Genomic DNA, 15,901 nt, shown 5'->3' with positions numbered 1-15,901 from the left:
TGGAGGCCTGGGTTTCCTCTTGACCATCGAGACAGGCCTCGAGAGTTGAGATCACCCCAGCTAACTTGGACCTTCCCATGGCTCGCATGTGAGACACAGTAGCTCCAGCATGACTCCTGAAGGCAGAACTGTACAGTGCAGTGGCTCTCCCCAACTCTCCAGTCTCCAGGAGCGTGTCTGCTTCTATACACAAGTCTGTAACTCCAGCCTCAGACCGTAGGGCTGTCATGATCATGGCCCCTCCTCTCTCCAGCTGTTCACACTGTCAGTGAGCAGATATTAAGCCACAATTGATGTATCTGGTTATCATAGAAATGTTAGTGTAGATTTGTCTAAAACATGTGTTAGAGATCACACTACTGCCACCTCATTGATTAAATTTCACCACGGATGAGACATCATCTGAAGAGGGCAAACAACATGTTATATGGTGATCCATCTTCTGTATATCACAGAACCATCAACAAAGATGCCCCTCAATAAAGATAGCCCTGCAGAGGCCATCTCTAAAAAAATAAAGTGAAAAAGTTACCATTAATTACAAATGAATACAGTGAAATCTCCTCAGCAGTATGACACATTTAGTCATAATGTGAATTTCGCTTACCTTTTAGTAGATAATATATGTCCTTTTGTGAATTTTATCAGGAGAGAAATATATGAGTGAGTAGTCATTTGTTCCCTGTTTCTGTTAGAACTCATGATAGGACTCTCATTCTCAAGAACACAATACACTGGCTCCATTTGTGTAATTCAATACAGCCAGCGAAGTATCAGCCATCAAGTCAGCAAGCATAGCTGTAGCTCTAACTTTATTCTGAGAAACTCTGGTTTAGTTCTAGCAACATGTTTAAAATGTTACGCGACCAATTTGAATGCAGTAGCAACATAGTAGGCCCCCTATCCTATTCTGTTGTTCCTTTGAGCGCGTGTGTCATGGTTACTATGGAAACCACTAAAGCTCGCGTATCTGTGTTCTCGGAACTCCGCCCACCTACTTCCAGTCGGTGCAAATGAGTAAATGAAGGTTTCTTTTATATTATAATATAAATATTGTAAGTCTTAATGAAGCTAAATGGAGCTAGTTGGAGTTCAGAGAACACAGATCGCTCGCGTCCTCATACTTTTTAGAATGTTGTCAAGGTCTGCAATGGATTTTATTAAATGGAAATGAAATTGTTGTCTAGTACAGCTACACCTATGCATGCAGTTGCTGTCTGTGAAACCAATATCAAATATGTCGACTTCAAAGGGTTATGAGACCGCTTGTGGACCCGCCAGTTTGACGTCATGACCGAGGAACAAAAAACGAACAACAATTCAGAATGAATGAATGAACGGTCACAATTGTGTTTCAGACTGGGCCTGGCCTGCTATGCAGATATCGGCAAATACTCCCATTGTGGCTACAATCATTGAATCATGACACAGTGGTGGTGTATTTTCAAGATTCCACCTGTTATTAACTGTATGTATCAATGTTTAATACAAAACGGTGACATAAATGGGTATATAATTGCATGCAGTCTATCTCTCTGATAGTGATCAGTGATTATCGTCAACAAACACATTTCTAAGTTTGAGATACTTCTGTAACACATTACCCTCAGTTGTGATGATAGCTGAAAGTGGCAGGTGGTTAGGTGCCAAGTTATATCTGTATATCTATCATTTTTGCGGGGTTGCATTCCTTTTTTGTCAACAGAAGTGCAGTACACTAATATATTAAGCATGCAGATCCTTTTCCAAGTTTCACTACAATCTTCCTCAAGGAAACAATTCCAAAACATACATAATAGTAAAAAAAAAAAAAAAAAAAACATTGCAAGAGAATTTGGTATGTTGTAGTTATGCAAGTGTATTAGATGCTGCTGTGATGTGATTATGATGTTCATGGCTGGTGGTGTGATGATGTCATATTTACAGAAAGGCCTATTATAGTCCTAGGGTCATACATAACAGAGCAAGGCCACATAACAGTATGATGCTGGGCTGATGTTGAAGCTCGATTGAAGTTTGCTACAGAACATTTGGAGAAGCCTGTAGATTAGTGGAAGAATGTCAAATTATTGAAGGGAAGATTAATGGAGCCATGTACCGAAAGATTCTTGAGAAGAATCTGTTGCCATCCACCAGGATGATGAGGATGAGACGCGGGTGGATCTTCAAGGAGGACAACGATCCAAAATATATACTGTAAAGGAGACTCTCAATTGGTTCAAGAGGAAGAAAATAAAGGTGTTGGACTGGCCTAGTCCAAGATTCACCTTTAGACTGTCTGTGTTGAAGAATGGGCCAAAATCCCACCTGATCGCTGTGAGAAATTAGTTTTTTCGGATAGGAAGCGTCTTGAAGCTGTCATTGGAAACAGGTTTTAAATAAATTTCAGTTAGCGTGTTCCATATGTCTTTCCTGTGTCATTTTGCTTTATTACACACAACTTTTTTTTATGGATTGAAGTGTTACAATTTCTTTAGCTGTGTAGTTTTATTGAGTTAATACCAATGTCTGGTCAACATTTCATGTGAATAGCTGCAAAGGATTTTTTTATTTTTTTATTTTTTATGTGTTGAATACTTATTTCCCCCACTGTACCAGATCTATGAAGTCAGCCTCTAGTCTGTACACTTATGATGCTTGGGTCATGATGTCACACACACAGTTAGGCATGTGAGGGCCCAGCCTCCATGGTCCTATGATGGTGTTGCGGTGATGTCACTTCCTGTGTGAAGACGACCACACCTGTCCTATTGGCCTGGCGCAGATGCTCCAAGCTGTCCTGTAGCTTGTGTGCACAGCCATCCAGGTCCATGTAGTGCAGGGCCGAATAGACGTCCTCCAGGTCTGCAGCAGGTCCCTGGCTCCACAGCCTCAGCATCTGGTACTGCTTCTCTTGCCAGCTCAGCCCGGCCTCCAGATCCACCTGCTCTAGCTGGCGGTCTGGCACCGAGAGTAGGCGTAGGAACTCCTTCCAGCGCCGCAGAGGTACCTCCTTGATGATGGTATACAGGACGGTTGCGGACCAGCGCTCCAACCGAGCCTCCGGCCGAGGGACTGAGGAAGATGGGAGGAATTCAGAATGTGAGGAGTAGGAAGTCAAAGCTGTTTTTACATTTCAAACAATGTTGGAAATCCCAGAAAGTTTGACCTATCAAAAGAAAAACACAAACGAGCAGTTGAGGATCACCACAGAGTGGCATGTCAAATCCCCCCTAACCACAGGGAAATTTACAGTTGGCCATTGTGGGCAACCTTTATTTCAACTCCATGTGAGAATCAGAGGGTTTGTAACATTAGAGGTTATAGGGCGAAGAGGTGGATGTACAAATTATGATAAACCTGCACTTTAATCATAGACAGTACTTAATCATAGAAAAGGAATATTAGCATCCCCTTATCAGGTGTTGATGTGTCTGTGCGCAAGAAGGATGCAACAACACCCTCCAAAGTAGAAATTTAGATTTTTAGCTGATTCATATCACTGAGGGCCTCCAGTTTCCCAGTTTCCACCTCCACACACGCACCCACATGGCTGACTATAGATAAGAGGCAAGCTTTGCTGACAATGCAGAGAGGAAAGGCTACTGCTCAGATTCTTAGTGAGCACACCACATCACACATTCTAACCGTACACCAACCTGTCAGCCAAGCAAGGCTGTACAACACGCTATCCTGCATGGGATATGTATCTACTTCTCTCAAGACTAAGAGTACAGTGAATATTACTATTACACCTTTTTAAACTCTAGACACAATGATATAGCGTTGTTATAAAAGTGAATCAAGCCATGAACACCAGCTTATATAGGCCTACTGTATACTGTATATTACATAGATGCATGGTATAAATCAGGGGAGGCTAGTGAAGGCAGAAAACGGAGGATGGGCTAATTGTAATGCATGGAATAGAATGAGGAATGGTATCAAACATTTTGACCTCCCCCAGTATCCCCTGCTATAAATGCAATGTTGCCATGCTGTTGCCATACAGTACTTACTTCTAGGTTCTCTGTCTGCCAGAAGTGGGGCGACAATGGTTCCATACTCTGCAGCACTGTGAGATAGTTCAGTCATGAGAATCCCCTCAGATACAGTCAGAGTCTTGGAGGACAGGACAAAGAAGAGAAGAACAAACAAGCATCATCATCTGTTTGACAAGAAATTCTGAAAAGCCTCCATAATCACAGACTATGGAAGGTAACATCACAAAACACTGTACCACTAACTTTGTCTTTTACATTTTACAAATAATAATAATAATAATAATAATAATAATAATAATAAAAAGCTATCTGTTTTATTTGTTTAGTTATATTACCTCTTATAATATCTCTTAATATTGTTAAAATTAAGATCAAATCTCCATATGATGAAATATGTTGAAAAAGACAACGGTTTTCATGGGGTGTCCCATCTTTTTCACATGACTGTGCATCAATATGACTACTTAGAGGGAAAAAACACAACTTTAAGATTAGTTATGTTGTACATTCCAAATAAAATGTCAAATGATAATGTTTTGCCTCTGCTTGTAAGTGTTGACCTATACATGATGGTGAATTCATTATCATGTATTTGTTATCTCTCATAACCTTTCTTCTTACCATCCGGCTCCTATCATCCAACCAAAACAAAATGAGAAAGGACAAACAAGAAACTTGAGTACAAACCACTGAAGCTGGGTTGCTTGGTTGATGACATATCTGACCTAGAATTAAACGCACAGATGTTATCCTGTTTCCTGCTCTGTCTGTTACAGTTGAGAGATCATTTTGAATTCGCAAGTTGACTATATTTGTAAAGGCTGAGGTATTCTTCAGTTAACTGAAGTTGAGGTTAGAGAACAAATTACCCATCTTTGAATGTACAAGTGATAATGATGGTAGATCGTAAAACAACAACAACAACAACTGAAATATCTAAGCTGAGGCTACAAACCCTTTAGCCCAATGGCTGTAGAGTTTTGTTTACAAGCAAGATGTCAAATGTATCCCTCTGTAACTACACTTTACTGTATCAAATGGGTACTACTATAGATGGCTAGTTTACCATTAGCATTGGGGGAGGAATCACTTGAAGGTAATTTGAGGTGCTTTCCAGGGGTGCAAACTTGGGTCAGGCCCAGGAGACCGGCTACAAGCAGAATGGTCACCAGGACAACTAGAAGGACCAGGAGTTGGGAGGAGATGTGATCTGCTGTTGGAAATAAACTACTCGTCATACCAAGAACTGGCTGTACAATGCCATCCTATTTCAGAGACCACATAATACAAGATGGATGCATGATTTAACATAAGCGAAGTGTTGACATTGGTTGGGTAAAGCAAATTGGGAGGTATTCTACCTATTTTAACAAGACACAGTTGTCATTTTGATTAACCAGTGCTGTAATAAGACAACATGTTACAGTAGATTATCATTCGTTATATTTTGTGGTGGCTTACACATATGAAAATTAACAGGAAATTGCTTTTAATTTGAAAAATAAATATTTTAAAATTTAGATAAATGTCTGATAAAAACAAAGTAAGGCCTGTGTTATAAGGGTTATGTATGTTAGCCGCAAGTTGCTTTGACATATGACAGTTGTTATGACAACATTATGTATGTTTTGTAATCTATCGCTAGAGGCATGCAAATTGGAGGAACTAACAATGTGTTGGGACTGGATGCCTTTTTGTTATTGAGGTGGATAAGTTACCTTTTGAGGTTGGGGTCAAAGTAAGCGTTGTAGCAGGAATTTTGGTTGTGATTGTAGACGTGGAACAGGGAGGACATTCTGTTTTTTTCCGACATTCTACCCTGAAACATAAAGACAAGATCATTAAGATAAATCCCAGAGGGGACTTCCCAGATGACACCACCAAATGTACGATCATGAACATTACATTTCATATGACACAACTGACATTTATGGGTGGATGTTTACAGAATGGACAAAGTTAATGTAATAGATGGATAGCGGAGCGGGTTCCGAGTAACCATTCAAATGGCTTTGCAAACAGATGGTATGTTTTGCTTGAGTTATGTTATGTATCTGATACAGTCTAGAAATATTCAACATATCCCTTCAATCACAGTTTAACTGTTGTGACGCCCAGATGTTACGGTTATAAGGGCTAAATAATTAGCAATGTGTGGGTGTACTTTGAGTGCATCGATTACCAGAAATGGTTACTCAGAACTTGTTCCGCTTTGAAAGGAAGTCCTCAACCCACTAACCTGAATGCATATAACATATGCTATAACATACAGTATAACTCTACATCCTTAGTATAGTTTAAAGGCTAATGGTCAAACTTTAAAAAAAAAGTCAATTATATTATAAAAGGTTAATAAAGCCTTCATGAATAAACTTTAAGGCCCACATAGATTCTTCACAATTCAGTTATGAGAAAAATAAATACTATTCATAAGCCGACCCTTTCAACTGGTGCTATGCCAAATGCAGCATGACCCTTTTACCATCCTTTATATAGCATGGTACTTGTGTGTAAATGAATGTGTAGCATCTATTTAGGCTCTATATATGTTTCTGTGACTACCTTCACTCTAGTTGATACACAAGCCTGGAATGAAAGCGGATGGGGTCCAATTTGTGGACACAATAGAACCCTATCACCATTATACTGGAAAATGTGTCTTTGTGTATTGACTGATGTGGAGGCATGTGGTTAATCACTGAAATATGAATATTACTGACTAACAGACATTAGTTGTGGGCTTTTGCTGGGCTTATGAAATGTCTAAACATTGTAGGGGTTAGGCTCTCATCTGGTAAGTGCATTCTTGTAGCTTACATTTCGCATGACTGGCATATCTTCCTCTCGTCTAGGTAATAACCTGATTTACATCCACACTTTTTACACGTGGGACCTGTAGGAAAAGCACAGGGAAAATACAGATATTTAGAGACACAACATGTACATGGCGTTTTGTATATTTCAATACCAACCAATAGGGGGGTTCCTTCCTTTAAGGGTGCAAATGACATGATATGACATTTTACAAAACCTTACACAAACTTCAGATTAATGAGAGAGAGAGAGAGAGAGAGAGAGAGAGAGAGAGAGAGAGAGAGAGAGAGAGAGAGAGAGAGAGAGAGAGAGAGAGAGAGAGATTATACTTACAGGTTTTACAGTCAGTGCACAAAGAGCAATTCCGGCAATTCAACCTAAGGTTAGGAATAGTGTGAATCTCAAACTGGTAGGTTTCCACTATGCACCCACATACAGTGTCCTTATTGTAGACACAATGCTTCACAATCTCTTGATAATCTAGGAAACAAACAATGTTTCTCGATCACAAAAACACAAACTTCCAAGGGAAACAACATAGGCCTAGAATTCTTACATACCCAATGCAAACCCATACGCTACATCTGCACTTGCACACAAACATGTGCAAAAACAAAATCCATACACATGCAGTATGCCCTCTCACAAACACCCACATTGCAGCATGTACACTGTACTTTGCTTTCCAGGAAGAAAAAAAAAAGAATAACAATGTAGTAAGTATCTTTACCTCCAGAACATACTTTACAAGGAAGACATTTGTCTTTAGAATTTGATATAGCAAGGAATCCTTTGCGATCTTCACATCTTTTGCATTTGTAGGTATTCGTATTGCAACCTGTGGTAGTCTTGTCTATGTGGTAGCCTGAAAGACATTGATCAACAACAAATTTTGAGATGCCCTAAGAATGTGTTAAAGGCAATACAACTCAACTGAACCAAAGCACAGGGTTACAATTCAGACTGATGCGAATGCTTTAAAGTTATGTCATAGCTGAAGCAGGACTTAAATGATTAGGACTTGGGGTCTCACTCGCCCCACTTCAATTCAAGCTTGTGTTTGTATGTGTTACTTTTGTGTATTACCTGCTGGGCATTCACTGCAGCATGTACTTGAGTTCTTTTTAAGACCCTCCTCCTTGCATTCTGCCTCCTTTGCAGAGGATAGAGAGAATAGCATGAATGGGCACACCTGACAGACAGAGGAAACACAGAGCTTTAAGCAAATGTCTAACCCTAACCCAATCCTGCTTGAGGACTGAATGAACAAGGCTACATTTTACAACACACAAGCCCAATCTCAATACTGTCAATGCTAATACAGTCATAGTGTTGGGTATTGGCTAGTACCACAGCACCACCACCATTTCCTTAGAGCAGAACTCATACAGTAACTGTAACCTTTAAATCTGTTTATCTGGATGTTATTGCTCAAATGTGCCATCAATCCAGAAGATGGGACAAACATTTTAATTGAAAAAAGGAAAAAAAGAAGAAGAAGCAATTCATCATTCGAAAGTAAATGTATAGACTGGAAGTCTGGAAGAAAGGACAGACAGTCTGTGAAATCAAAACAGGGGTTTTAAACATATTTTGAAGCTATAGTGATGTTTAAGTCTCTGTTGTTTGTGAACATTGGAGTAAAACAGGCATATTTGGAGTTATGATGGTGTAAGACAATTATATTAAGCTCATCAATTGAGGAATGTACTGTACTGTACAGTAGATAAGCATGGACTTTTTCAAGTTAATGCCACCAGATCCAAATCCAAATAATACCTCTTCCCTGCTTAGTTTTAGCAATTTTTTTGGTATTTCATCACCTTAACCAAGCATAATAATACATTATACATTTCAGTCATGATATGAACAATCTGCCATATTATAACAGGCATCCAGTACATTTATTATGATGTTATGTCCATTATTACAGGTATATCACAAATAATGGGAAAAAACTACTTAGGTTACCAGAAATGAAAAAGTATTATTCAACACAACTAGAATATGCATTGAAAACAAAACATGATGATAAACAATGTAATGATACTGTACTTACCAGCACAAAGACCCAAAATGTAACAATCATAGTTCAAATGACTAAGTCCTTGACAGGTGTTTGTTTCTCTCATTTAAAATGTAATGAATCAACTTATCAAAATAATAATAAAACATCACTTGGAATTAATATGAGAGAGACAGTAACATAAAAAGAATACAGAACTACAAAATGTTTGCTGCATTGTTGCATCAAGCCCTCCTTCAATGTGTACGTTGAACTTCTATATTTTTTTTTAATCAAAATAGGTCAAGAGGAATTCAGTAGTAGTGTTGGGGCGTTCAAATCTTCAGAGAAATTATGAGAGCAGGAACAGGAAACACTGTCAGATGAAATAGCCCACTTACTGCTCTATTGATGGTTAACCCTAACGTAAGAAGGGAGATTCTTGTTAAATTGAGTACAATTCTGTCCATACTGTACTTTCCACTTTCCTACACTGATAAACTGAGATACATTGATTATGGTTAGATAATATTATATTTAGCAACTGTGTAGGCTACTGACAACATGAACACACCTTAAAAGTTGATGATTGTCAAGTTCCATATTGAGTAATTGTGCATTAGGCAAATTGTCATTGATAACAAACCACCTCAGGGGAGATATGGAAATGACAACTTGTAGTGTAAGGCATTGGATTTCATTCTGAAGCACAAAGGTCAAGAAGTCATGTATTGAAAGAAGACACTTTCATTGACATCTGAACTGATCGTATGGAACTGATGCTGACTTCTGGAGACTGAAGTGGACCCTGCAGTGTGCAGAGTAGGCAACACGCAGGCGCGCTACTTGGACTCAGAAAAACATTATGGAGGCCTAACTTGAGGCATATTTAAGCACTTAGGTTGAGGAATATTGTCGATGTTAGATTCCAAATAATCATGAAATCTAAAATCCCCAGTCAGCGGCTGCCTGCAGCACCCAGAAGTGAACAAAGCGACCCGGAAGCGCTGAACCAATTGGAGGCAGGCAGAAAGAACATCAACCTTTTATAATAAAGCTATACTCGCAAGACAAAAATCTGCAATTGATATCAGGTATGTATTCAGTTCTCGGATATTCTTGAAAATGTGCATTTCTGTTATAATCGATAATCCTCCAAATATATATATGCATTGTGTGGGTTATCAAAAAAGATGGTCAAAAAGTTGTAGATGTTAAAAAATACCAAAGTGGACGCATTTTTGGAAAGAATGGCATAACGTCTTTCTGAAGATTTGACAGTGTACGGTTGTTACATCGTGACCTTTAAGCATCGCTATTGCTGTTTTATCCAAAATAATGATGTGCAAAGCTCAAGCATCTTACCTATTTCCGTGCAATTTTGCAGGGCATGGTTTGTTGTAGGAAGTGTCAGTTTTTTTAAGAGGTGGGGAGGCCGGGCTATTCAAACCTGCAATTCGGCGTAAACAATCGTTCATGCCTTTGACACAATAAACACACCTTTGTGTCAGCGTCCGTGTCTTATCAAGGGGAAGAGATGGTCCACATTTAGGAGTCTGCAGAATATGGCGTCCCGCCTTATAAAAATAAATCAGGCTGCCATTTTTGTTTCTCTTTTGTCTGAAAATGTTTTAATAAAACTGTCTGAGAATGTCGAGTCGCATTGGGATGGTCGCATCGCAAAATTGCATTAGTGAATTCCAGAGATGCTTAGGGCCAGTGGAGTTATCTGAAGTCTACCGGGGATCGAGAAAAGTTTGCTAAATTAGTTGTAACAGAAGAGTCACTCATATTTGTTAGGAAATCAATTCAGGAAAGAGAATACATTAATAATGGCAAACCGTTGAGCTGCCTGGTTGATTTTGAGAGGAGAAAAAAAACGTGTGCACCATAGTTTTCAGAGAAATGTACTAAAACCTTTTTGTTCATGGCATTTACATGAATTTCACTGATTTCGTAGAAGACTGCGGGTCAGGCCGATTTAAAATGACTCATATTATTGGCTTTGTCTTGCTGTCTGTCTGAAATGTTACTCTACTGACACAACGTAGTATAATGTTTATTCAAATAGAAATATTTTGTATGGACCAAAATTCACAGACATATTATATATATATATATATATATTTTTTTTTTTTACACCTTTCCAATAATATTATACACTACAGTGAATGTCTCATGTTGAATGTAACATTGTATCAAATTAACACAACCTTACAGTCCTAATAATATTAATATAAACCTAATTTATATAATTTAATGTTCACTTGTCCTGAACATGTGAAATATACACAAGAACCTCACTTACTGATTTATAAAGTGGGACATCCATAAATAGCCCAGGTCATTGAATATGCAGGAGATGCAGTATTTGTATAATAAATTAGTTTTGTAGTTGACAAGTTCTTTCATAATAACATCATATAACTATAGGCCTTTGTTACATACTGTCAGCTTCTCCTGTTAAACTTGTGTTTTCAGGATGGCAGAGTCTCGGTTTAACAACCCATACTTCTGGCCTCCGCCCCCCTCTATGCCTGGCCAGGTAAGCTCACCTGGTACATCTCTGTAGTTCTACACTGGATAACAGGATGAACAAAACTATGGTCTTAAACAAATATGTTTAACCTATTGTTTCTGTCTGTGTTTTAATTTGCCTGGTCTCAAACTATTGGTGAATGGTCATTAAATGAGTTCAAGTCTCAATTGGAAATATTCAACAATTTGTGAAATGTTGCCATTTTTGTGGGCATGCAAACCATTCAATCAACTTTCCTTCATTAACAATGAAAATTATTGAAATGGTATAATAGTGGTACAGTGAATGATTCAGGATCTTTTTGGGGTTTGGTGGTATTCATACATGGCAACTGTTTTCTGTTGAGCATGACCCGTTAACCCTTTCAGCTGGATAACCTGGTGCTCATTAACAAGATCAAGGAGCAGCTGATGGCTGAAAAGATCCGACCTCTACACCTCCCGCCCACCTCTGCCCCCTCCCAGCAGACACTGCTGGTGGCCTCCTCGCCCTCAGACAGCGGGCAGCATGGCATGCCCATGCCCAAGCCCCAACAGATGCCCGGGCACCATTCTCAGGGCTCTGCCCAGCCTGACATCGCCCTGCACGCCCGCCCGGCCTCCAGCTCTGTGCCAGGTACAGTGTCCATTGCCAACCTCATCACATGGGTTCACACCGTAGCCATTGTCTCACATTGGTGAGGTGCAAGGCCTATGCCATTCAACAGATGCATGCATGCCAATAAAGTTGTTTCCTCCCCACATCTCCTTCATCTGCACTGACCTGAAGGCTCCATGGTAAAAGCAATATGGTGGACCATGGACTCCAACCAGACATTTGCTTTCACCTGTACAACTCTTTCATTTCAGAGTAGATGGAGGATTCGAGACAGGGAGAGAATGCTACCTATGCAAGTGCTTTTTTTATTATGCAGCATTGTGTGATTTGAGGTTGGATGATTGAAAATTGATGCAATTCAGAGAGGTATTTTATTCTGAATCAAAATATCTATCAATATCATTACTTTTTATCTTGATGTAGACGTGAATATGGATGACAAGTCAGCTGTGAAGGCCAAAGGACTATGGGAAGACTGGCACATGCGACAGATCGTGGAGCAGCAGAACAGCAGAGTCAATCATCGGTCAGGTAGAGTAATAACACTACCTCTAGCATGGCTCTGTCGTACACATGTTTTACAGCTTTATGATTCACACACGTCATGCAAACCGTGGTGTGGTTAACTGACGTAATTAACGTAATGATAGCCTAATGTGTGTCCACAACCACAGGTTTGGCCCCCTCGTCCCGGCCTGACGGCCACAACACCTCGGAGGCTCTCACCCCAACCACCCCCACCTCCAGCATCCAGAACCGACTGGGAGGGACGCCGTCTGTCAACATCATATCTGGGCTGGCGAGTGGACCTGGCATGGAGCACATGAAGTCCGGGGGCCTGGCAGGACTCCTGGGCCCCCCGCCCAAGACGCCCCGCGGGCGGAAGAAGATCAAGGCGGAAAACCCCTCTGGTCCTCTGCTAGTAGTGCCCTACCCCATCATGGCCTCAGGCGCTGATGGGGGCTGCATCACCATCGCCCCAAAGGAGGGCAAAGTATACAGGTCTGTAAAAGGTTGTTTCAAGGATTTTAAGGAGTTTTTAAAATATAAATTGGATGTATGTTTTTCCCCCATTCATAATTCTCTGTTTCAGGGATTTTTTCCTCACTAATGACATAAACCTGACCAAGATATTGTCTTAGTTTCAAGACTGCTACTTGAGACTATTATGTAATGACTGGATAAGAGTATTTATAGGTAGAACCTAAACTATGGTTTGACCCAGTCCTATTTGGCTATGTTTGTGCCGTATCGCTCCAAACAGATGCAAGATTTGTCCACTCACCTTCTTCACCAAGTCGGAAATGCAGATCCACTCTAAGACCCACACAGAGGCTAAGCCCCACAAGTGTCCCCATTGCTCTAAGTCCTTTGCCAATGCTTCCTACCTGGCCCAGCACCTCCGCATCCACCTGGGCATCAAGCCCTATCACTGCTCCTACTGCGAGAACTCCTTCCGCCAGCTCTCCCACTTGCAGCAGCATACCAGGTCAGTTCAGCCTCATTTGAGTGTCATTTATGGTTGTTTTCATTTCCTGCAATAATTGTTAAACCATAGGTCATAGTATTTTCCTGTTAGTTATCTTTGGGCCTTGTTTCTTTCTCCTCTTCCTGTGTCTTAGAATCCACACTGGTGACAGACCCTATAAATGTGCGCACCCTGGGTGTGAAAAGGCCTTTACCCAGCTCTCTAACCTTCAGGTCAGTATAACATCACATCCATAGGGTTACCCAATCTGAGCATTTCCTAGCTCTGCATAGCCATTAGTGTGCTAACATTAGTGTTAACGTTCAATATTGTGGTGAAAGAAGAGGATGTGGAGGATTTAATTCAGGACCTCTGTGCTGAGATAACAAATGAGCGGATTAGCAGAGCATTGTGTCAAGCAACAAGCCATACAATAACAACTTGCCGTCTGTTTCCAAACACAACCTGAACTGATTAACAGCCTTTGAGCTACTGTGTTCTAAATGATGGCGATCCTTTCTGTCTCTCTCCCTCTCTAGTCTCACCAGAGGCAGCACAATAAAGACAAGCCGTACAAATGTCCCAACTGTTACCGTGCCTACTCAGATTCAGCCTCGTTACAGATCCACCTGTCAGCACATGCCATTAAAAATGCTAAAGCCTACTGTTGCAGTATGTGTGGCCGGGCATACACCTCGGTGAGTATCTCACCCATAGAGATGAAACAGAACTGTATTTTGCCCTATGATCAGCATTGTTAGGAAATACAATAGGTACAAAATACAAAAGGTCTTGCTAATTTGGAAAGCGCTATTTACTATGGAAAACACTATTTAAATGAAAGTTATTATTATCATTATTAGCTTTGTGTGAAAGCAGTTATGCTAAAATATGACAACCTCTATGTGTCTCTCTCTTTGCAGGAGACATACCTTATGAAACACATGTCCAAACACACAGTGGTGGAGCACCTTGTAAGTCACCAGTCCCCCCAGAGGACAGAGTCCCCGAGCATCCCAATACGCATCTCTCTCATCTGAGCTGTCCACCCACACAGTGTTATGTTGGATTCATTTTCTAGGTAAAGCTGTAGTTTAGGGGCCCTGCACATATGGCTGTCCACAAAAGGCCTACTTAGCATCTAATGAACCTGACATAAGGATATGTGGCGATCCAAACCCTTGATCCATTTATGAGAGACTGGAGATAGAAAGTAAGCATGGTAAATTCTTTGCGAATGTAATCATATAGTTTGTTAATTTCAACTAATGTCTGATAATGTAATTTGTCAGATATTATGAGCACTTACGTCACTGTTATGTAAGTGGTCTTTTGCGTTGGCCCCTAAATTAAAATTATAACATTTTATTCTTCCATTAAATGGGCTTCCAAAATGTGCCAGATGATATTTGCCCTTATACGGAATAGAGAAAGAAATCTTTTCTGGGTGTGTTCTTGAGACATCCAAAGATAATCTTAAAGCACTTTCAGGCCTTGTGGTTTTGGCTCAAAATGTTCAGATCTTTTCAGATGGAAAAGCAAAGGCATTGCTTGAGGCAGCTAAGAGTGACTGTGTCCGATTGAAAGTGTTGTTTGTTTGTTTTTGCTATATTTTTGCGCAAGTTAACTTTTACAGGGTGATATAAGCATAATTTCAGTGTAAAGTAATTGGAACTAAGTGGACATTTAAAACATAAGATTATACACCTGTATACATAGTAAGTATAATATTGGTGAATTAACAAGTGGATGAAACAAACTCAAGTGCATAAAATGTATTGGAATATATGTTAACTGTTTCATCAAGACCCTTGTTAATACCAAAAAAGATCATTACCGAAAGATCATTATACATAGCAATGGAATTTTCATGATCATAAGAGTCATGACTAGACACTGATATTTAAATCAACACCTACTTTTCAACTGCTTTCGTTGTAGCCAGGTAGTATATTTGGTATGAGTTTGCGAGAATATGAGGCCTGAAGCAAGCTAACGTAAGCTAGTGTGCCAGCTTTTTTGCCATGACACCACCCTCAAAGCCCAAAACAAACCTATCGTAAATGGCATGATGACATAAGGCCTGCACAAATCATGTTGATTGTTAAACATGATTCAAAATATGTTAGTAGCAATCGACCTGAACTGAAGTGACTTGTATCGTGCTAGTCACAACATACAAGCTCTTGTTTAGCTAGGGTTTTTGGCTAATGACAGAAAACAGTGCGGTGTCATGATTGTGTCGGGTCAGTTTCTACAAACTGATTCTGGATGTAGAGAGTAGTTATGACACCTGTTATGTCATTATTCTGAGAGTTTTGCAGGCCTTGACAGGGGCATCAAGCGTTTCCACTTTGTTAAATGTATGTTACTCAAGCAGATCATACATTTCAACCCTGAATATACATAGAAATATATAGTATAAGTTAACTGGAGGTAAATACGTTGTATTTGTATTGACTACTCCTTTGTTATCTCTCACATTACATTCTTCA

The 15,901-nt window shown here is 39.9% G+C and overlaps 2 protein-coding genes across 2 annotated transcripts; one reads left to right on the top strand and one right to left on the bottom strand.

Moving 5' to 3' along the window:
• Positions 1 to 2,662: 2,662 nt before the first annotated feature.
• Positions 2,663 to 5,778, bottom strand: LOC308160587 (tumor necrosis factor receptor superfamily member 25; the record flags this gene model as incomplete). The annotated part of the gene is made up of 4 exons (XM_080534530.1): positions 2,663 to 3,054; positions 3,999 to 4,101; positions 4,605 to 4,614; positions 5,702 to 5,778. The coding sequence occupies 4 exons, from the start codon at positions 5,776 to 5,778 to the stop codon at positions 2,663 to 2,665; spliced, it is 582 nt and encodes a 193-aa protein (XP_080390656.1).
• A 4,082-nt stretch (positions 5,779 to 9,860) lies between these two features.
• On the top strand, positions 9,861 to 14,907 carry znf362b (zinc finger protein 362b). The gene is made up of 9 exons (XM_080533836.1): positions 9,861 to 9,896; positions 11,284 to 11,347; positions 11,710 to 11,956; positions 12,362 to 12,469; positions 12,613 to 12,940; positions 13,203 to 13,427; positions 13,561 to 13,639; positions 13,946 to 14,104; positions 14,330 to 14,907. The coding sequence occupies exons 2-9, from the start codon at positions 11,285 to 11,287 to the stop codon at positions 14,444 to 14,446; spliced, it is 1,326 nt and encodes a 441-aa protein (XP_080389962.1). The 5' UTR covers positions 9,861 to 9,896; position 11,284; the 3' UTR covers positions 14,447 to 14,907.
• Positions 14,908 to 15,901: the final 994 nt, after the last annotated feature.

This window comes from Nansenia antarctica (assembly GCF_963989245.1).
Source record: "Nansenia antarctica genome assembly, chromosome: 6".
NCBI lineage: Eukaryota > Metazoa > Chordata > Actinopteri > Argentiniformes > Microstomatidae > Nansenia > Nansenia antarctica.
The sequence above is the reverse complement of the archived record's forward strand: the minus strand, read 5'-3'. Positions and strand labels throughout refer to the sequence as shown.

Coding starts and splice junctions, on each gene's coding strand:
- znf362b (XM_080533836.1), top strand. CDS start 11,285: ATGGCAGAGTCTCGGTTTAACAACCCATACTTCTGGCCTCCGCCCCCC. Junction 13,640..13,945: donor CCCAGCTCTCTAACCTTCAG/GTCAGTATAACA, acceptor CTCCCTCTCTAG/TCTCACCAGAGGCAGCACAA. Junction 14,105..14,329: donor GTGGCCGGGCATACACCTCG/GTGAGTATCTCA, acceptor CTCTCTTTGCAG/GAGACATACCTTATGAAACA.